This window comes from Orcinus orca, chromosome 3, assembly GCF_937001465.1.
Source record: "Orcinus orca chromosome 3, mOrcOrc1.1, whole genome shotgun sequence".
Taxonomy (NCBI): domain Eukaryota; kingdom Metazoa; phylum Chordata; class Mammalia; order Artiodactyla; family Delphinidae; genus Orcinus; species Orcinus orca.
This window is the reverse complement of record NC_064561.1, coordinates 4282022-4301796: the sequence shown is the minus strand read 5'-3', so window position 1 is coordinate 4301796 and position 19775 is coordinate 4282022. Positions and strand designations below refer to the sequence as shown.

At 57.2% G+C, this 19775-nt stretch overlaps 4 protein-coding genes across 13 annotated transcripts in view; 1 reads left to right on the top strand and 3 right to left on the bottom strand.

Moving 5' to 3' along the window:
- Nucleotides 1-26: 26 nt before the first annotated feature.
- RPL36 (ribosomal protein L36) lies at nt 27-1574 on the bottom strand. Of its 2 annotated transcripts, none has more exons than XM_004277250.4 (4): nt 1434-1574; nt 1159-1253; nt 229-363; nt 27-154 (listed from the first exon to the last, which is right to left on the bottom strand). In XM_004277250.4, exons 2-4 carry the CDS (start codon nt 1249-1251, stop codon nt 65-67), a joined length of 318 nt encoding a protein of 105 aa, XP_004277298.1. In that variant the 5' UTR covers nt 1252-1253; nt 1434-1574; the 3' UTR covers nt 27-64. The 2 variants fall into 2 exon arrangements, with proteins under 2 accessions (XP_004277298.1, XP_012391266.1); XM_012535812.3 differs by having other exon boundaries at nt 1365-1447.
- A 690-nt stretch (nt 1575-2264) lies between these two features.
- On the bottom strand, nt 2265-7838 carry HSD11B1L (hydroxysteroid 11-beta dehydrogenase 1 like). 6 transcript variants are annotated; one of them, XM_049707617.1, is made up of 8 exons: nt 6442-7838; nt 5839-5958; nt 5625-5755; nt 4877-4988; nt 4404-4495; nt 4008-4101; nt 3710-3875; nt 2573-2744 (listed from the first exon to the last, which is right to left on the bottom strand). In XM_049707617.1, exons 1-8 carry the CDS (start codon nt 6473-6475, stop codon nt 2726-2728), a joined length of 768 nt encoding a protein of 255 aa, XP_049563574.1. In that variant the 5' UTR covers nt 6476-7838; the 3' UTR covers nt 2573-2725. The 6 variants fall into 6 exon arrangements, with proteins under 6 accessions (XP_049563573.1, XP_049563574.1, XP_033256766.1 ...); XM_033400875.2 differs by lacking the exon at nt 2573-2744 and adding an exon at nt 2842-3608; XM_049707615.1 differs by lacking the exon at nt 2573-2744 and adding an exon at nt 3255-3608 and having other exon boundaries at nt 5839-5925; nt 7490-7838.
- Nucleotides 7839-8129: 291 nt separating this feature from the next.
- Nucleotides 8130-9895, top strand: MICOS13 (mitochondrial contact site and cristae organizing system subunit 13). The gene is made up of 4 exons (XM_004277246.4): nt 8130-8267; nt 8961-9138; nt 9335-9386; nt 9673-9895. Exons 1-4 carry the CDS (start codon nt 8239-8241, stop codon nt 9768-9770), a joined length of 357 nt encoding a protein of 118 aa, XP_004277294.1. The 5' UTR covers nt 8130-8238; the 3' UTR covers nt 9771-9895.
- Nucleotides 9896-13526: 3631 nt separating this feature from the next.
- The window catches only part of SAFB (scaffold attachment factor B), a 34322-nt gene continuing 28073 nt past the window's right edge, over nt 13527-19775 (bottom strand). For 2 of the 4 annotated variants that reach the window (XM_012535872.3, XM_012535873.3), the window contains 7 exons: nt 19309-19596; nt 18027-18164; nt 17545-17587; nt 14865-14983; nt 14449-14555; nt 13999-14065; nt 13527-13829 (listed from right to left, as the gene is read on the bottom strand). In XM_012535872.3, the coding sequence (XP_012391326.1) occupies nt 13712-13829; nt 13999-14065; nt 14449-14555; nt 14865-14983; nt 17545-17587; nt 18027-18164; nt 19309-19596 (880 nt within the window). In that variant the 3' untranslated portion in view covers nt 13527-13711. Of the gene's footprint in view, nt 13830-13998; nt 14066-14448; nt 14556-14864; nt 14984-15677; nt 17041-17544; nt 17588-18026; nt 18165-19308; nt 19597-19775 lie in introns of those variants that run through there. The other 2 variants (XM_004277243.4, XR_007476345.1) reach the window with 2 other exon arrangements.

The following is a 19775-nucleotide window of genomic DNA, read 5'->3' as shown; positions in this document are numbered from 1 at the left end:
CCCACTGGCAGCACAGAAACCCCAAGTTTCTGGAAAAGTTTTATTGTGCACAGAGGGGAAGGGCTCAGTCCTTCTTGGCTGCCGCCTTCCTCATGGCGGCCAGGACATTGCTCAGCTCCTCTCTCTTCCTCTTGGCACGGATGTGTGTCCCCACCTGCCGGGCAAGGAGGGCCGTGAGCCTAAGCCCCAAGTCCCACCCCGGCCCTAACAAACAGGGGTCCTACCTACCCTTTTCTTGATGAACTTGAGGGCCCGCTTGTCCTTGGAGACCTTGAGCAGCTCCATGGCCCGCCGCTCATAAGGGGCAAAGCCGCACACCTCCCGGATCATGTCCCGCACGAACTTGGTGTGCTTGGTGAGGCGCTGGGGGAGAAGGGAGGCGTCAGGGCGGGGCTCGGAGGGGGTCTCCGGGTGGAGTGTTGTATGTCTGCTAACAAGGGAAGCCCAAATCCTCCCCAGTCCCCAATCTTATCAACATTAAAGTGGCACGTCACACCCGGCCTTTGCACAGGGTGTTCCCCGGGCCCAGAACCCTCTCGCCCTGGACACAAGCTGGGCACCGTGGAGTCGGGGCCGCTTAATGAAGAAATATATAAACCCCCATGAGCCTACGACTCCTCAACCTGACACACAAGGAATCCGCTTTCCCTCCACATTCCAACCCCGATCCAGAAACCCTTCTACTCGGCAAACTCCTGCTCATGCGTCAAAATTCGCTCCCAATTCGCTCCTGCCCCAGCTTCCGAATCCACGGGCCAGGTGGGTCCCATTACTTAGCCCCGGCGGGCGTTCGCCGCGCAGGCGCGTAACCGGCATCTTCACTCTGCTCTGCGCAAGCCTGACACCCCCTTTCTTCCGTTTAAGACACCAGGGCTGTACTTCCCTGGTGGCGCAGTGGTTGAGAGTCCGCCTGCCGATGCAGGGGACACGGGTTCGTGCCCCGGGCCGGGAAGATCCCACATGCCGCAGAGTGGCTGGGCCCGTGAGCCATGGCCGCTGAGCCTGCGCGTCCGGAGCCTGTGCTCCGCAACGTGAGAGGCCACGGCAGTGAGAGGCCCGCGTACCGCAAACAAACAAACAAGACACCAGGGCTACCCACTGCCCAAGGCTCCCCACTGCCCTCGGGACTCGACTCCCGACGGCGCTCCCGGCACTCACCCCACGGCGGCGGCTGTGCCTCGGCTTGCTCACGTTCTTGGTCACCTTGTGGCCCTTGTTGAGGCCCACGGCCATGGGGTAGCGCAGAGCCATGGCTGCGGACAGGGGTGGGGAGAGAGGGGTGGAGGTGAGTCCCAGCTCGGTCCCCGCCGCCCGGAACCCCGCGCCTCGGCTCCCCCGGGCTTGCTCGCTGCACCCAACCATACCCCCGAGCTGCACTGGAGCCCCAAGGGTCCGGATGGCAGCTGATGGTTCTCGCGCTGGGCTTCACTAACCTGCTGCTCCTTAATGGCTGCCGCGGCGGAAGGGCCTCAAACGCGCCGAACTCTGGGATTTCTACCGACCCGCGGGCGGCGCGGGCCAGAGAGGCAGGAATGTCGCGGGCTCCCCCTGGCGGCTGGAGGCGTCCCTGTGGGCCCCCTGAGCATGCGCGCTTATCCTCACGGGCCCAAACCAGTAGTCGGACCGGGTGGGCGTGGCTGTGGCTGCGGTGTCTCCCTCTGCGCGTGGGTTGAGAGGTGAAATCCAACCTGTGCCGCCAGCTGGCTGTCCCAGCGCCAGAGACTTCAGCTCCCACTACTCTAATTTCTCCATTTATAGAATGATGACAACAATAGTACCTATTCCAAACTGTTTGAGCAAGATATGATAACTGGCACAAACTAAAATTTCCACAATCGGAGAAATTGGTTTTACTATATATGAAGCCAAGCTCTGGGCTAGAGCTAAGGAAAGCGTTGTGATATAGTGCCCCTGGTGGCACTTGATATAACTTGATGTAATTTTAGGTGCAGGGATAGGCGGCGTGGTGGGAACAAAAAAATATTCTTTTTTTCTGGTTTTTATCTTTCAATCCTATTTATTTCCAAGAGACAGTATGAATTTGAGGCTGGTCTGTTTGGGGTTAGCCCTTGGATCACCTGCTAATCTTGGAGGCTTGGACAGCCAACAGGAACTAGTTTTTTTTTTTAAAAAAAACATCTTTATTGGAGTATAGTTGCTTTACATTTTTGTGTTAGTTTCTGCTGTATAACAAAGTGAATCAGCTATACTTATATCCCCATAGCCCCCCCCTTCCGTCTCCCTCCCACCCTCCCTATCCCACCCGTAGCTAGCTGTTTATAACATTGTTTCATTCTTCAAAACATTGTTTTGTTTTAATAACATTGCTTTCATTTAGTTTTTATCTTTACAGTTGCTTTTTCTTTATGCGAGCACTGCTGGTTTACCATTTTAAGGAAAGTGTCAATTTTTAATTCATTAATCTAAATACCAGTGATGTGCAGGTGCAGCCCACACGTTGCCTTAAAGAGGGACAGTCTGGTGTCAGAATCCCAGCTTCTGTCTCTGACTTCCCGTCTAAGTTTCCCCATCCATAAAATGGTAACAATGGTAGCACTAACCTCTGGTTGTGAAGATGTCATGAATGTCAAGTGCGTAGCGCCTGATGCAGGCTATCATTATTGGTGCACAAACCACGTTCTTCGTGCTGCAAATATAGCCTTTGGCCCACAATCGGTTACACTTCCTTCCATCCCTGACTTCCTGGATGACGTCCATCTGTCTCTCAGCCTCCGTTTCTCCACCTGTGAAATGAAGGTGAGAGTTCTGGCACCAATACACACATCCCTCTTCACCTCCTGCCACCAGCAAACTGGAAGGACCAAGGAGTCTGAACAGATGTGCAAGGGAAGAAAGCTTTTTATTATCAAATGGGAGGCTGGATCCAGCCCAGAACACATTCTTTTCCTCTTCCCCCTCCTCAGACCCCACCATCAACTCGACAGCTTCGAGGGCTCCCCTGCTCGGGAAAATGGTTGGGGGATGCTCCGAGGCTGAGAGTGGAAAGAACAAATCAGGGACGCAGTGGTTTCAGGTCGCAAATAGAGAGGGTTCCAAGGGTGGCTCAGTAGTGTTGTGACCTGCTGGATGTGGCCAGGGCCCTGAGGCAAGTCACATAGCGTCTCTGAGCCTCAGTTTGCTCATCTGCAAAATGGAAGCAGCAATCATATCATCAATGACAGCTGAGAAGACTGAGGTAATTAATTGCCTTCCAAGTCCCTGACAAGATGCCGGGCACGCCCCGAGTTCTGACTGCTTTCAGGTGCTGGTAGTTTTTCTCAGGTTTACTTTTCTGTCTTGATGACTTTCTTTTGGCCCTTGGCCACCTGCTCAGAGGTGTCTGTCCGGGCTCCAGGACGATTGGCTGGAGGGTCTTCTTCTGGGAAGACGAAGGGGCATTAAGCCCAGGGGCTCAGGCAGCAGCGGGGGTCGTGATGTTGAGCTCCTGGCGGATGAACCAGGCCCTTGGCTGTGGCATCCAGCCGCGAAGCAGGCAGAGCAGATGGAAGCGCCACGGGTAGAAGACGCCGGAGGCACGCGTGGCGCTGCCACGAATCACAGCCAGGGCTGCCTTGGGCCCTGGGGCCGCCTTGGCCCTTGTGACGCCCCTGGGGACAGGAGGGTGCGGTGGGGACTGTGGCTACGGCTGAGCGGCCCCCCACATCCCCTCCCCGCTCAGCCTGGCCCCGGCTCGCGTCCTGGGCCTCACCTGACTCCCTCGGCGGCCGAGGCGCGATCCTGGAGGCCCAGGACGCACATGGTGATGGCGACGTTCACGTCCTGCACATCCAGCTCCCGCCGGAGAGAGCCAAAGAAGCTATCCAGCGCGAACTTGGCCGCCGAGTAGGGGCTGGAGAAGGACGTGGGCACGCGGCCTGGGGGCGCGGGAGGGCAGTGGCTGAGCGGCCACACGCCGCTGCTCCTCCTCCGGGAAGCCTTCCTGCCCGCTCCAGGCTCGCCCCCATCGGCCCCATGGCTTCCCCACTCCCCGCCCCGCGTACACGCACCTAGCAACGAGGACACCACCACCAGGGAACCCTTGCTGTCAGTCAGACTCGGCAGCGCCAACGAAGTCAGTTGCACGTAACTCAGGAAATTCACCTGTAGGTGGCGACTGCGAGTCACCGGGCGGAGGAGGAACCGAAGGCCAGAAGGGGCAGGGGCGGAGCCTAGAGCCTGGGGGCGGGGCCTTGGTATGTAGGGGCGGGGCTCGAGGACTGGGGCAGAGTTCCGAATGGACGAGGGGGAACACCAGCCTGGGGCGGAGCCAAGGTCAAGAGGGCGGAGCCTAGAACCAGGAAAGTTGGGGTCTGGAGCTGGGAAGGGCAGGGTCCGAAAGGGAAATGGCGAGAGGGTGGAGTCTGGCGGGAGGGCGGAACCGGGGCCGCGGAGGGGCGGAGAACCTGCATGAGCCATCGTGTCGCCTGGGCGCTGCGGCCCCGCGTGCCTGCTGGGGCGGCGCCGAGGTGGTTCATCACCAGGTAGTCCAGCCCTCCTGGCCCGGAGAGGCCCATCAGCCCGGAGCTGTCCTTAAGGCTCCGCCCCCCGCGCCCTACGAGACACCACCCATAGCCCTGCCCCCTGAACTAGCGATGCTCCGGCCAGAGCATTGACACATTGAGCTCTGACCCAGGTAGCGCCCCAACTAAGATCAAAGAGACCCCGCCCTACTCCCTAACCAGGCTTCATCCCTGATCTAATGAGGCCCGGTCCAGAGTTCCACCCACTGGATGTCATAAGGCGCCACCCCTAGCCTTGCCCCCGGGCCCATAAATCTCCGCCCTCAGACGGCCGTTACTACCACACCCCCGCCCCAATTTGGGTCGTGCCCCTAAGGCCTAGGCCAAGGTCCCAGACTCCAGGCCCCGCCCCTCACCCAGCTTGTCCAGCGCAAACTGCACCACGCGCTCGGGCACCTCAGGGGAGGCCATGTCCGCAGCGATGTAGAAGACCTTGGGAGCGCCCAGCTTCCGGCAGTTCCCTACCACCTGGGGGGGCCAGAGCTGCCCGTGGGCCCCTCCACCCCAGCTGGCCCCCCTCCACCTGCCGGCCCTAAAGGGGCCCCAGCCTGAAGCCCCCTCCCCTGCTATGAGCCTCAGGTTCCATTCAACATCATGTCTGAAGCGTTACCACTGGGGTAGCAAACTGGCAGCCCATGGGCCAGAATAGGGGACATTTTGCTTGTTCAACCATCAACATTTAAAACGCAGATTTCAAATAAATCTTGAGATTTCTGGCCTCTTGAAATTTTGTAAGGTTCATCCCCAGGAGCTGCACATTTCCTTGAAATAACACTGGGCTGTTGCTAAGAAGGGTCTACCCAACCCGCTTTTGAACTTGAGAACCCTAGCTATCCACACAGCCTTTGGTTACTATCAGTACTCCTATTTAGTGAGGAACAGTCCTTGCTTTACAACTGTCTTACTGATGCAACCCCACATCACAACCCAGGAGAAGGTCCTTTTATTGTCTCTGATTTACAAATGAGAAAACTAAGCCTCAGAGAGATTAAGTGACTTACCCAAGGCCACACAGGAAGCCTGAATGTTTGCAGGGATTCAAACCCAGGCCCTGTTCCCCGCCCCCCCCCCCCCACCAATTAAACTTGAGATGGAGTGTCTCACCTTCTGCAGGAGAGCCTCGGTGTGGGCAGTGAGCACCAGGTGGGAGCCCAGGCGCGCGTAGTGATATGCCAGCTCCTCCCCGATGCCCACGCTGGCTCCAGTCAGCAGCACACGGGCTCCCTGGAGGCTGGCTGGCAGCGAGTAGGGGTGGTCAGCTTGGGGGATGGAGAGGACAGCCAGAACGTTCCTCCCACCCCCACCCCCAGGCGCTCACCTGGGTCAAAGTTGTCATCCCAATAATAGGCAAAGAACAGGGCTCCCAGCCCCACGAGCAGCAGCACCTTCATGGCCCTCCCTGGGTCTGCAGCGGGAGAGAGGGGGGGCCGGCACAGGCCTGGCCCACAGTCGCACCCCAGTCACACCCATCTCCCCAACGGCGTCTTTGTTCGAAGAGCCAGCGGTGATGCCCCTGGCCCTGCCCCCTCTTCTCCATCTGCAGAGCCACCACCTGGTCCAGGTCATCATCTAGCTCACCTGAACCACTGCAGCCATCTTCTTCCCCTACTGAAAACCCTGCCCGTTTCACTTAGAACAAAAGCCTTGGTGACCAAAAAGGGTCTGCTTGGACCAGCCCCTCTTGCTCACTCTGCTTTGCCACACCAGCCTCTTCACTGTTCATTGGAACCAGCCACTCACCATCCTGCCTCAGGGCCTTTGCATTGGCTGTTCCCTCTACGAGGTTGTATTTTGTATTCCCAAATACAACCCAACGGCTTGCTCTTTCAAGTCTTGGCTGGAAAAATCACCTCCTCAGAGAGCACTTCCCTGGCCTCCTCCTCTAAAGCACCTCTGTTCCTGGTCACCCCCTCTCTCTTACCTGTAGAACTTTTCTCCTTCTCAGCACTTGTCATCCCCTGAAATCATCTTGATGATTTGTTACCTGTTCAGGATCCCTCTCTCCCCTTAGACTCAGCTCCATGAGGGCAGAAAGGAAATGGAAACCTGCTTCTGTTTTGCTCCCTTTTGGATCTTCCGTGCCCTGAACTGCCAGACATGCAGTAGGTACTCAACAGATAGACTGACCCAGAGTGATATGAGGAATGTGGGAGGTGAGAGGTGGGGGAGCCCAGAAAGATAACTCTGTCTGGAGACACCCAGAAGGAATCGGACACTCAGGACTGGCTTGGAGATGGAGGTGCCCGTGTCATCAGGGTTAAGATGTGACTTCAGCTGGGGGAGCCGATTTACTTGTTCCAGGGAGAAGGTGAAAGATAAAAACAGGCCAGGTGATTAAAGTTAAGGGGGTCATGGATCTCCCCTGAAAAGGGCACAAGCCCATTACATCTTAGGGTTTCTATCCTCTGAACTGCATGGGGCAAAGAGGAAAGGCCATAGGGATCTTTGTCCAAAAACATCTGAGATGTCCCTTCCTGTTCCAAACCCTCCCAGGGCTCACCACTGCCCCAGATGGAGACCACACCCTCCTCACCTCAGCCCACGAGACCCAGCAGGTCTGGCCTCGGCTCTCTGTCCATCCTCATCTTCCCCACTTCCTATCCATGAATCTATCAGTTCTCAGAAAAGTGAACTCCTCGCCCTAACCCAGTCACGCCAGCGTCCCCTCAGCAGGGAACACTCTCCCAACTCTCCCCACTTCCAGGGAAAGCCCTGAAGCCCCACAGCTCAACATTCTCCTCAAACTGGCCCTGACCATAGTTCCCTCGCAGGGGTTGGCTGTTAGGCTGGGTGGGTGAGTGGGCGGAGAGATGAATGGATGGATGAAACAGCCAGGCTCTGAAGGGGGAGGAAAGGAGGAAACCCGATCCTCGCAGAACCCACCGGCCCCCTGACCTCGCCGGGCCTCAGTTTCCCCTCTGGACAAAGGGGGCGTGCGACTCACTGCACTCTCCCAATCGCGAACTCACCCACTCAGGGCTCAGTTTCTCCCGCTGTCCAGCGGGGCTGGGGTCCGGGCCTGGGAGTCACGCGTGCGCCCCGCTGCCCTCACTTCACCACTGCGTCCGCCAGTCTCCGACCGCGCCCCCTCCCGTAGGGTCTGAGTCACGCGACTCCGAGACCACCTCCTCGGGGGGAGGGGCTATACTGTGGGGACTCCGCGCCCAGGCGTTGCCGGGCAACAGCCTCCCGCCTAGCTCTCCTCTGGCCTCAACCACTGACCTGATCACGTGACTAAAGGCCCGCCTTTCTCGTACAAATCAGCCCTCATGTTGCCGTGACAACCGGCTTCCAGGCACTCTCTTCCTGTGCCTGGGCCCTTAGTCCCCCGCGCCGGCGCGGGAGACGACATCTTGTGGGTCCCCCTCAGGCCCCACTCTTCTCACCCGATTCCTCTTTCCCTCACGTCACGAGGGCCGTGCCGCCCCCGACTGCATTTCCCAGGAGGCTTGGCGGCTAAACGAGCCGTCCGGCGCCTCACGTGACTTGCCGACTACTTTTCCCAGACAGCTTTGCGGCGGCTGGGCCCTGAGGACTAAGCTTCGCACGGTTGTTTTGCAGTGGGACCGCAACCTCTTTCTGTTGTTTCGGTGCCGAGACTCCGACTCCCGGAGGCCTTTGCGGCTGACAAGAGACTACGCCTCCCAGAGGCCTCTGCGACGCCGCGACCGGAAGTGACGGGCGAGCCGAGTGTCCTTGCGCGCGGAGCGGAGCGGTCATGGTATCCGGAGTGTGGTCGCTGATGAGGTTCGTGGGGCCACCAGGAGGGCCCCAAGCCCCCAAGAATGTTCCCTTCTGCGAGCACCCTCCATCTGGTTTGCTCCCGATCGGCTTTTCGCCGCCCGTAGCGTCAGGTCTCCCGTGTCTGTCCAGACAGGGTGGAGCTTCTCGCCCCCCTCCCGCTTCCTAGCGAGTCCGTGCCTTTCCCACTCTGTACCCGAGATCCCTCCGAGCCTCAGCTGCCCACTCTGTAATATGGGAGTGCCGCACGCCTTTGTTGGGAGGTTAATGCGCACCCAGAGCTGCGTATGACAGGAAATGACCAGGGACACTTAGAAAACCCCCGCGGGTTCCTCGCGGAGCATCCCTCGGGGCTGGAAGGTAGAAGGTGGTCAGGAGTCTTAAGTCTTCACTGTTCCCTGCCCTCTGCGGGATCTTGAGTGACACTGTTTCTCTCCAGTCTTCAGTTTACCAGTTAAATGGAGCTGAGTATCCCTGCACGCCTTAGATTAAGTGCTGTGGGTCAGGCACGCCTCTGGGCTCCCAAAATGCCCTGTGCTTCCCGCATTAGCTGCCTGGCTTCAGGTGTGTCACTCTTTGGACTGTGGGCACGCCCCTCCCCCTAGGGGTCTAACCCTCACCCCCATACCCGCGGGCCTAGACCCGGGAGGTGGCCAGCAGAATCTGCTGAGCTGCTGTGGTTCCTTTCTCTGCCTGCAGGTTCCTCATCAAGGGCAGTGTGGCTGGGGGCGCTGTCTACCTGGTGTACGACCAGGAGCTGCTGGGGCCCAGCGACAAGAGCCAGGCGGTCCTTCAGAAAGCTGAGGAGGTGGTCCCCACCGCCGTGTACCAGTTCAGCCAGTACGTGTGCGAGCAGACAGGCCTGAAGATACCCCAGGTACTCCGAGGTTGGATTGAGGCTACGGCTCTGCGGGAGCAGGGGCGTCAGCTCGGGTGGTCTTTGATCCCCGGTCCCTCCAGCCCTGCTTGGCTTTCTCCACACTGGGGCATGTCCTGCTCTCCCTGCCTATGAGGGAGGCGCGGGCTGCCAGGCCTTCCCCTTTCACCAGCCCCTTCTTCCCCTCTCTTCCCAGCTCCCAGCCCCTCCAAAGTTTAACTTTCACATCCGCGAGTCCTGGAATTCAGGTAGGCCTTGGTCCGTCTGCTTGCAGGAGAGTGGCCCCAGATACTTCCCACCTCCCTTCCTGGCCATGCCTTTCCACCACTCTCCTTCCTGCTCTGTGTGCACCTGCTGCCCCCGCCTCCCCGCCCCGCTGCCCCCAACGGATCTGAAAGAGAAAAGGGAGTGGAGATTCCAGGGAGGTGGGAGCAATATGTGGCCTCCACCTGTTTCCCTGCATGGAATTGACAGAGCCGGAAGTGGTGCCTCTCAAACTCTCTGCTGAAAGCGCTGGGCCCTCCTTCCCCACAGGCATCATCACGGTGATGTCCGCTCTGTCCGTGGCCCCCTCCAAAGCCTGGGAGTACTCCAGGGAGGGCTGGGAATACCTGAAGGAGCGAACCAAGTAGCTGTCAAGAGGAAGCTGCCTGCCCCAGGCGGGAACAGGGGCCAGGGCGCCATGGACGCCAGACTGGGACCCCACTCCTAGGGCAGCTCCCGGCCTTGCCGGCCCAATAAAGGACTTGGAAGTGTTCCCCGATCCGTGTGCTGGCCCCCGGGGCGTGGGCTTCTGGCTCCTGGGGGCTCTTCAGGGCCTGACCTTGACCGAAGGCCAAGGTTCACCCCTTTGTATCTGGGCCCTGCCCACTGGTGGGCCCTCGACCTTGTATGGTGAGTGGGAGCAGACCACTGCCCTGGGGCTCAGGGCCCATCTGGGTCTGGGGTCTTCTCAGTTCTTGGAGGGCTGAGCACAGGGTGGGGCAATCTGGGGGTAAGGGCTGGTCTACACAGCTGCGAGCCCCCAGAGCCACTGATTGTCCTGCTCGGCTCACTGATCTGCCCGCCTAATCTAGTCCCTGTCCTCTTGCCCTCACCTGGTTTCCACTCTCATTCCACCCTCTCCCCACAACCTGGGGATTCCTGGGGAGCACAGACCTGGCGGTCATGGCCATGCAGGGAGTCTCCCTGGCCCACAAGGGCTCTGTTTTCCAGATGTTCCCTGCTCCCCTGGGAAGCCTTCTCTGACACTCGTGGTGTCAGCTGCTTGGTGACCTAAATGTCTCTCTGTCCAGCTGGAGCTCTGGGGAGGGTGGGCCCTTCAGATGCTCCCTGTGAGATCCCCAGCACCCAGTCACAGAGCATCCCACCATGGTGATGGCAGGAGGAAACCTCTGCCCCAGACAGGGTAGGAGGTGGGCTTGGGTGGGAGCCAATGACTGGCCCAGGAAGCTACCCTGGGAACAGGGAGGAGGCCTGGGTAATGGTGCCCCGAGCTGGCACAGGATCCTCTGTTCCCAAGAGTTCGGAGTTCATGTCAGTTGGTTTAGGGAATAGAACTCACCCAGGGACATGACTCAGGAGGGGACGGCACTGTTACAGATGAGGGAAGCAGAGACCAGAGGCTGGGGCATTTCCCAGGCTCGCCTGGGAGCAGAAGCCAGCACGTGTCCATCCATCCATCTGGCCAGGGAGGAGTGGGGAGGGCAGGGTGGTGCTTGGGGAGGGAGAGCCCTGAGTGACCTGTGCCACCCTGGTCTCCAGGAATGGTCTCCAGGTGGGGTCTCCCATGTCCTGTGTGTCACCTGAAAGCCACCTGGGCCCCTGTGGAGGTGGGAGCGGGTCTATGATGAGGGTGGGATGGGTGGGGCCTGGGGCCATCCTTGATCCTCTGCTGCCGAGGAGGGAGCTGGTGCTGGCCATTTCGGAGGCTGAGGGCACATCCTGAGTTCAAGGACAAGCCCTGTGAGCTGTCCCAGCCTGACTCTCCGTCCACAGAGCCCTTCCAGCAGCCTCGTGGGCCCATTTTTTACAGATGGAGAATACAGGAGGGGGTTTGTGCTCAGGGCGCAGGGAGCTGGGGTGGTGCCATGTGCTCCACGAGGCTCCCTGAAGCCTCAAAGGAAGCCAGTCTTTGAGCTGCCCTGGGGACATGGGTGTGTGTGTGTGCGCGTGCGCGTGCGCGTTTTCTAGCACTGAAACCAGCCTATGGTCACTGGCCCAGGGTTGGCCATGGGCTCTGCTTGACCCCATGGCTTTCCCGCTGTCCACACAGACCAAGCTGACAGCCTGGAGACCAGTGCTGCTCTTGCCTCTGTGTCTCCTCATCCAGTCAGACCCCTATTCCTCTCCATCGACTTGTATTTGTTGCCAGTGATCACCTCCCTGCTGACCCCACCTCCGGGCCTGCCCCCTTCCATCTGTTCCCGAGACCATGTCTGATGACGTCACCCCCTGTTCAAACACCTGCAGCTCCCCCTGCCCTCCCTGTGAGCCCAGACTCCTCAGGGGCCCTGCCTCCCCTCAGTCCTTGGATATGCCAGCCCAGTGGCCCTCAGTTCCCAGAACACAGCTGGCTTTCTCGCCAGCTTTTGCCCACAACTTTGCAGCCCCTCATTAGGCCATCCTTCCTCTGTTCATCCTGCCCCCAGCTGAGATGCCCCCTCATTTGGGAAGCCTCCTCTGTCCCCTTCCTCAAGTGCCCTCTCTGGGCTTCCTCAGTGCCCTGTGGGTGCCCCATCACAGCGCCCAACACCTTGGGGCAGATTTCCACAGCTTGGCATCGCTGATATCGGGAAGGATAAATCCATGTTGGGGCCACCCCAGGGACCGGGTGTTGAGCAGCATCCCTGCCTCCAACCCTCAAAATGCCAGCGGTGCCTCCTTACCCACCACGTATGACAACCGCAAATGTCTCCTGGTGCTGCCAGTTGTCTTCGCGGCACAGAATCACCTCGTGGTTGGACGTCCAACATGGGTCTCAGTGGGCTGAAATCCAGGTGTGGGCATGGCCGGTTCCTTCTGGACGCTGGGAAGAATCCGTTTCCTGCCTTTCCCAGCTCCTAGAGGCCACTGTGATCCTTGGCTGGCGTCCCTTCCTCTGTCCTCACAGCCAGCAGTGTGGTCTTCCGCTGTCGTGTCCCCTTCTTGCCCTTCTCCCTATTTCCCTTACAAGGACCCACCTGGGTAACCCCAGATACCATATGAAGGTTCTTAATTTAATCCTGTCTGCAGGTCCCTCTTGCCACGTGCGGTATAAATTTACAGGGATTAGGAGGGGGATGTGCCTGGCCTGGTGGAGGAGGTGTATTCAGCCAATAGGTGGAAAGGCCTGGTCCTGTGTCTGTCTTCCCTTGTCTGGGCCCTGGGGGGACAGGGGCCCGGTTAGCCTTGGTTGTTGGTACATCTCAGCCTTCAGACAGGGCCAGACCCTTCTTGAGTGTGAGATAGAGCCAAGAGGCAGGCCTCTGAGCACTGTTCCCCTAATAGGGGGGCCTGCCCCCAGCTCCATCCATACAGACCCAGGGCCCCTAGAGACAAGGAACACAGCTGACCTGGGGAGGTGGCACTGTCCCAGCAAGCCACCCCTGGAGTCCAGGCAGCACTTGAACCCTGAACACACCTGCACCTTATGTGGGGCGAGACCCCCCGCCCCGACTCCGACTCCTCTGTCCCGGCAACTCTCCTTCCACTCCGGCCCCTGCCACTCCCCGAGGTGGACTTCATCACCTGGTGGACTTCATCACCTGGTGTCCAACAGCTCTTCTGCTCCTCTCACGGCACACGTGGTCATCTCTCCTCCCCACGAGGATGCAATCCCACTCACGAGGTCCCTACAGGAGTCAGATTCAAAGACAGAAAGTAGGTGGTGGGGGCCAGGGGGCTGGGGACTGAGTGTTTGATGGGGACAGAGTTTTAGTTTGGGAAGAAAGAAAAGTTCTGGAGATGGACGGTGGGGATGGTTGTATGACGCTGAGAATGTACATAATGCCACTGAACTCTACCCTTAAATGGTTAAAATGGTCAATTTCATGTTACGTGTATTTTACCACACAAAACCCACAAAACAGCCCGTTCAGCAAGGGTGTCATACATGGAGGCAAAATGTGGGCGATTGGAACAAACATCTGAGGTATGTCACAAGGCCCATGAGGAAGGCCAGACAGGCTGAGACACACGACCCAGACGGGTCCTATGAACTCCGGGCCCGGGCTCATGCAGGCTGGAAGGGGTGTGCTGCTGGCAAAGTGCTTCTGGAAAACCCAACAGTCCCCAAAAGCTGCCCCTTTCCATCCTCCTTCCCTGAAAGAAGAGCTGTGGCTTAGCACTTATGAGTATAATTTCATTTTACTTAAAGACGCGAAAATAAAAAGACACGACGCTTTAAATAAAGGGTATGTGAACAGAAACACATTTATTACAAAAAAACCAAAAAAAAACAAAAAACAAATTCACATTGTATTGAGCTACAATATGGCAGCAGATAAAAAAAAAATTATTGTACACAGTTTAAGGGAACTCTTAACAGAACATATTCTTGTTGCCACGTGACATAACACAGGAGCCCAAGCACTTAGTAGCGGCGAGTGAAGCGGGCGTCGTTGGGTCGGCTCCCCCGGTTCTGGCCCCCGAAGCCGCCACGAGGGATCACGTGGCCCCGAGAGGCCCCCCCGGGGGCAAAGCTGCCGCGCCTGAAACAAAGGCAAATTATTTTTATTTTTCACTCAGTGGGCTCTGCCCTGTGCCTGTGCTCTCTGGGGCCTCCTTCCTTTTAGCAGCAGTGACACCCGCCCAAGCACACAGCACCTTCACTGACGCGAGCCCACAAGCAAAGACAAGACCGGTGACAATGCGCCTTACCCTGACATGCCTCCCCGGTTCATCATGTGACCTGGCCCCGAGTGACCAGACATACTTCTCTCACCGCCTGGAAAACAAGGAACACTTTTCACACAGCGCCTCCAGGCACAGGACATCAAGTTCAGAGGACACGGGGCTCAGACAACTCCAGTCCCTTTCTTGAGCCACAGGTCCGTCCGTGGAGGATGTGTGAGCACACGGATTGCACACACCCACTCTCCTTGCTAAGTTACGGTGAAGAGGAGCTACGGCACCTGTGGCACACCTCCTGTGCCACACCTCACCCACTCACCCACCCAGGCCGTAAGGAGCAAGGCCACACGCTAGGGAGAGCAGAGAAAGTTGCTCCCGCCCTCACGAGCAGTGCCCGACGTACAGCAGGGGCAACCTCAGCTTCCCGGATGCTTCTCCACCGAGACAGATGCGCCTTGGCCAAGGGCCAGTCCTCACCTTGCCACCTCCTATGGTCCCTGTCCATCATGCCTCCGTCAGCAGCGCCCTGCCACGCACGGTCATCCTCCATTCTTCGGCTGTGGTCCCCCCACTCACGTCTGCCCCTTGGAGAAAGACATCTCTGATTTGGATTGCCCCCACCTCTGCCCTCCAGGAGAGCAATGGCACTGGGTTTGAGAGGGTGCGTTTAGCACTTTGTGACCCCAGCCTTTTGAGCAACGGGGGCTGCGGGGGAACGGAAGTGGCACTCGATCCGATGCTGCTCAGAGAACTCAGAGGCAGCCTGGGCCGTGGCGAGTGCGCTGGGCCCGCACTCAGCTTATGCCCAAGACCAGGGGTCCTCAGCCAGACACACCAATCCTGCCAGCTGGGTGAGAGGCCCCGATGGGCACCATGGGACGTAAGACACAAACCTGGGGGGAGGAGGCAGCCCCCGGCCCTCGCTCATCCTCTTGTCAGAGCTGTATCCGCCCCACCCATCACGGGAATCCCGTCCGTGGCGCTCTGGTCCTCCGTGGCGTTCGGGGTAATGCTGGACGTTAAAGGGTCAAAACGAAAGAAGGCCTCAGTACAACCCTGGATCCCAGGGCCTTTGGAGCAACAAGTTAATAATGACAAGGACGATGACTCAGACAGGAGCCCCTGCAGGCCCAAGACAGTGCCGGCAGGCCTTCTTTACACTGTCTGGGGCCACACAGAACCTTTCAGCTGGCACAACACAGCCGCACCCCCGAAGTCTGCTCAAGGCCTGGGGAGGAGCAGTGCTCATGGAGCCCAAGACCAAATTAGGTTCTCCCTAATCAGAAGGCAGAGATTCAGGCACCAATGGACTGAAGCGTGCTGGGGCTGAGCGACTGCCCCACACCAGGAATGGATCATGCTGTGCCAGGTGCCTGTGCTCAGAATATTATCAGGGAGCCAGCCACCAGAGCAGAAGAGCCACCAGGGATCCTTTGACATGATTCACTCCGGGGCCTGGCATCCTGTCCTGCTTTGTCCAGACACGACTCCTTGGCAGCCCAGCGGCTTACTCAGTGGCAATGGCCACGTGAACTGCTTGGCCGGCACAGACCCCAGGAGGATGAAAGAGAACACCTCATACTCTAGCCCCTTTCCCTTCAACCCAAGCCCGTCCCTGCCGGCTGCAAGAAGGCCCAGGCTGACTTTCATGGAGCTGGCGAGGTGGCTCTGGCTCCACAGCCCTGTTCTCTTGTTGTTCCACAAACCTGATCTGTGGCTTTGGGGCTTTTGCCCCAGGACTATGGTCTAACTGAGAAGGAAGGAGAAAGGCGTCCTGGTAACGAAGCCCCTTGGGGTCCCGCTCCAGCGGCCCTGTCCCCGTCTGCATCCACGGGAATCTCCTGGGCCAGGGCAGGTACACGGTGGCTCCACATGGGAGCCCTGACTTCGTGGCCCTCAGCGCACTGGGCAGCACCGCTGCCTGCTCCCCACAGCCGCTCGTCCCCAAATGTGTGCCCACACCGCCCTAAACACAACAAAAGGGGGTCTATCTTACAAGATGGACAAAATAGAACATTGTTCCTTCAAGGGGCAAAATCACAAGACAACGTGTCCAGGAAAGTCAGTGCTGGCAAATGTAACAAGGGCTCTCAAACGGGATTCCGGAAGTAGTTCTACGAACAACCTTCAAAGTGCACTGACTTTAAAAAAATTATAGCTCATGCTTTACACAGCTTCATTTAATTTTGGACAAACATTTAAGAATGACCTTTTATCAATAGCCTTCTGAAGACGAATCAGACAAACACTGAAAGGATAGAAGTTCATCTCAGCAAGACCTAGTTATTTAAAGCCCATTCCCATCTCTCCCTGGTGTTTTAAAATTTAACCAACATTCTCCTGTCTAACAACCCACCCACCCACGGACCAGTCCAACAAGGCCCTGAGGCCTGTGCTGGTTTTCCCTTTCTGTGTCAGATGTCACCATTTGCCGTTCGGGGCAGCAGTTGTGTCTTGTGATTATGGATGTGAGAACACAAACACTCCTCTCAGTCAGGAGAGCACTATCTAATCAGATGAGAATAGCTATCCATGATCAAGAGCAACACGGCAGGACTGGGCAAACACTTGCCGCAGACACGTATGTCATCTCATTTAAGCCCCCACTCCACCTCACCCTCCCTCCCCTCCTTTCACAGCTGGAGAAACAGGCTCAGCAGAAGTGGTGGCACCGCGATGTGACCCTGGTCCTGATTCTGGAGCCTGGACATTTAACCACTGTGCTCAATGTCTCCACCAAAGGAAACCCATGACACTAGGGGTACATTTAGCTGCATGGGAGATTTATGCCTGGGAGCAGAGAAACAGGAATCCCGTGAGGGTCATGGAATTGCTCCTGAGGTGGCAGCGAACTCCTCAGATGCAGTCAAGGAGCTTAGCCATTCCCAGCCATGTTCTCAGGCATGGAGGGAGGATAGGACTGAACGTCGGTGCTGTAGTCAGGGAGAAGACCGACCCACGGGGCAGCGATTCTGCCAGAACGATGCCCTGACCACAACTTTCCCTCATCCCTCTGATTCTCCAAGGAAACCCACTAAGAAGTCAAGGCTCTTTGGGGAAGTTCTCAATCTAAATGTAAGATAGGAAAAAAGGAGAAAACTGAGCTTGTTTTCTAATGTGTTCATCCTGCAAAAAGAAAACGTGTGGGCCTGACTCAGTTGCTTCCCGAGGCTCAGCGGGGGCGGGTTAACCCTGCGACCATTGACACTCCAGGTGCACTCGGGCTCCGTGACACGAGGCATCGCGTCTAGTCAGTGCTGTGGGTCACAAGGCACTTCCCAACAGAGCCTGCCAGACTCATGCAAGGCTCTCCAGCACTTTAGTACCGGTGTAGTCACTAAGGTGTATAGAACCTTAGGGTCAAAGCCAAACAAGGCTTCAGAATACTTGTTTGAATTTTGGGCCAGCACAAAGCACAAGCTATTCACACGGTCATCCCACAGAACATTGCAGGTGCCGCACTCCCTTACTCGTTCTTCCTCTAACTCAGGTGGAGGAGGAAGAAGGCAGACAAAGGGAAGAGAACCAACTGTACAGGGAAAACTGTGGCTACAATCACAGCTTCTGACTTACCTGTCCTTCTCTTTCTCCCATGATTGACCTTGAACCTTCTCTCCTGAAAAAAGCAATTTAAATGAAAGCATAAGGAGAAAGATAGGTTGGTTAAGACCCCAAACGGAAAACATTTCCACTTGAACCCAGGTAATTCACACACACTCTGCTGGTTCAAGTGGGCTGGCTACCTAGAAGCCTAGAGCCTAGAAGAGCCACTCGAGCTCTTTGTCATTAAGAATGAACCAGGACAGGGACTTCCCCGGTGGTCCAGTGGTTAAGACTTTGCCTTCCAATGAAGGGGCCTAGGGTTTGATCCTTGGTTGGGGAGCTAAGAAAGATCCCATGGCTCGGGGCCGAAAAATGAAAACGTAAAACAGAAGCAATATTGTAACAAATTCAATAAAGATTTTAAAAATGATCCACATTAAAAAAAATAAAAAAGGAAAGAATGAACCAAGACAAAGAAAACATGCATCAAGCAAGCAGGGTCAGAGGCTGACCTGTCGACTGAGTGGTCAGGGTAGCGTCCCCGGTCCCTGTGGTCAAAGTCGTGGAAGCGGTCCTGGCGGTTGAAGTCAGAATGGTAACGCTCATCCAGGGCGGCCCGCTTAGCTTCTGGCCAGTAAGCATCATCTCGCCTAGGAGAGGAAGCAAGAAAGAGGACGTGCATTTCCCCCTCCAAATAGATTACCTTTGCGGAAGCTGGTAAACTTGACCCTCCCACTGCCCCTATCACTTCACAGAACAAGAAGGAACTTTATCATTAGCGCCCACATGAGCTGAGAGCGCCTGGAGGGATGACGTGGGATGTGACTGAAGGGCTCTGTTCTCTCTTACCCCACATGCCCCTTGTCCCCCACAGAAAAGCTCAGGTCTCCCTGTAGGAGGGGATCAGTGAAGTGGGTGTCAGCAGATCCCCTCTGGGAACCTCTCACGGCCATGAGGGTCGGCCAGTCTACCAGGACAATTAGTACACTGCTGTCCTTTTATCCCAATGCAGACTTGACCCAGCAGACACCAGGTGGGGAGGACTTCCAGTAGCACTTGAAATGTACTGGTTCAAAAACATTTCTGGCTCTCCCCTCAGTATCTTGTAAAATGCATAAAAAGTCCTAAGACACCTTAAAGGCCCTTTACAGAAGTCTCAGTGATACATTACACAGGGACCTCTCTAACCCATGCCAGTAGAAAGAAGATTAAAACAAAGGAACAAACACACACCACCAGGCAGTCTCCCCCAAGACACCATGCATGTGGAAAAGCTCTGATAGGATCATTGCTAGGATTATCACCCCAGACTCCTGACAGCAAGACCTGAGACAGGCCTTTCACTGGTGGTTAGCGTTTTAGTATTCGTATGGCACATCAGCATGTCTGGGGAATTAAAACCAATCTCATTAACAGAATGAACCAACACAAATTACTGCAATGATTACAAAACCTGGAAGGTGCCCAGAAGGAGGTGCTGGCCGCGTGCCCAGCCCCATGTGTTATGTGCTGCTCTGGGTGTCTGAACTCCTTCCTGGGGGAGGGGGCGGTGGTCTGTGCTGGGACCTGAACCTAATGATTTAATAAGCACCACTTTATCCAACCATTTCTCCACCGATCTCAAACTATCTCAGGTTCCCAGATGAAGTACAGAATACCAAATTTGACTGTAACAAGTACTTGTGCTTCCTTTTAAGTAAAAATCGTTGTGTTAACAGGACTCTGGGGACCACGGCACAATTCTAAACACCAGGGGCCACCTCAGGGGTGGCGGCTACGAGTGGCGTGGCTTACCGCCCGTCGTCGTAGGGCCTCCGCACGGCGGGCCGCCGCTCCTGCTCATAGCGCAGCTCCTGTTGGCGCCGCAGCTCCTCGCGCTCGTGGTGGATGCGCTCCTGCTCGCGCCTGCGCTCGTGCTCCACGCGCATGCGCTCGCGCTCCAGCCGCTCGCGCTCCAGTCGCTCCCGCTCCAGGCGATGTCTGTGGAAAGCCAGCCTCTCGCGGGCGATGAGCAGCCGCTTGCGCTCCTCCCGCTCCAGCTGTGCCTGCATGCACTGCTCTCGCTCACTGCGCTCGCGCACCCTGGAGGCAAAGAGTAGAGGCTGCAATGGCCTAGGGGCCGCAGCAGCGCCCAGTACCGAGGTCCTCTCCCAGCAGGGGGAGCTACGGATGGAGCCACGGCTCCGCCCCGGGGTGGGATGGGGGGCCCGGGCTGCAGATACATTTAGCAACAAGCAAGGGCCAGCGGCCGCTGGGTGGTG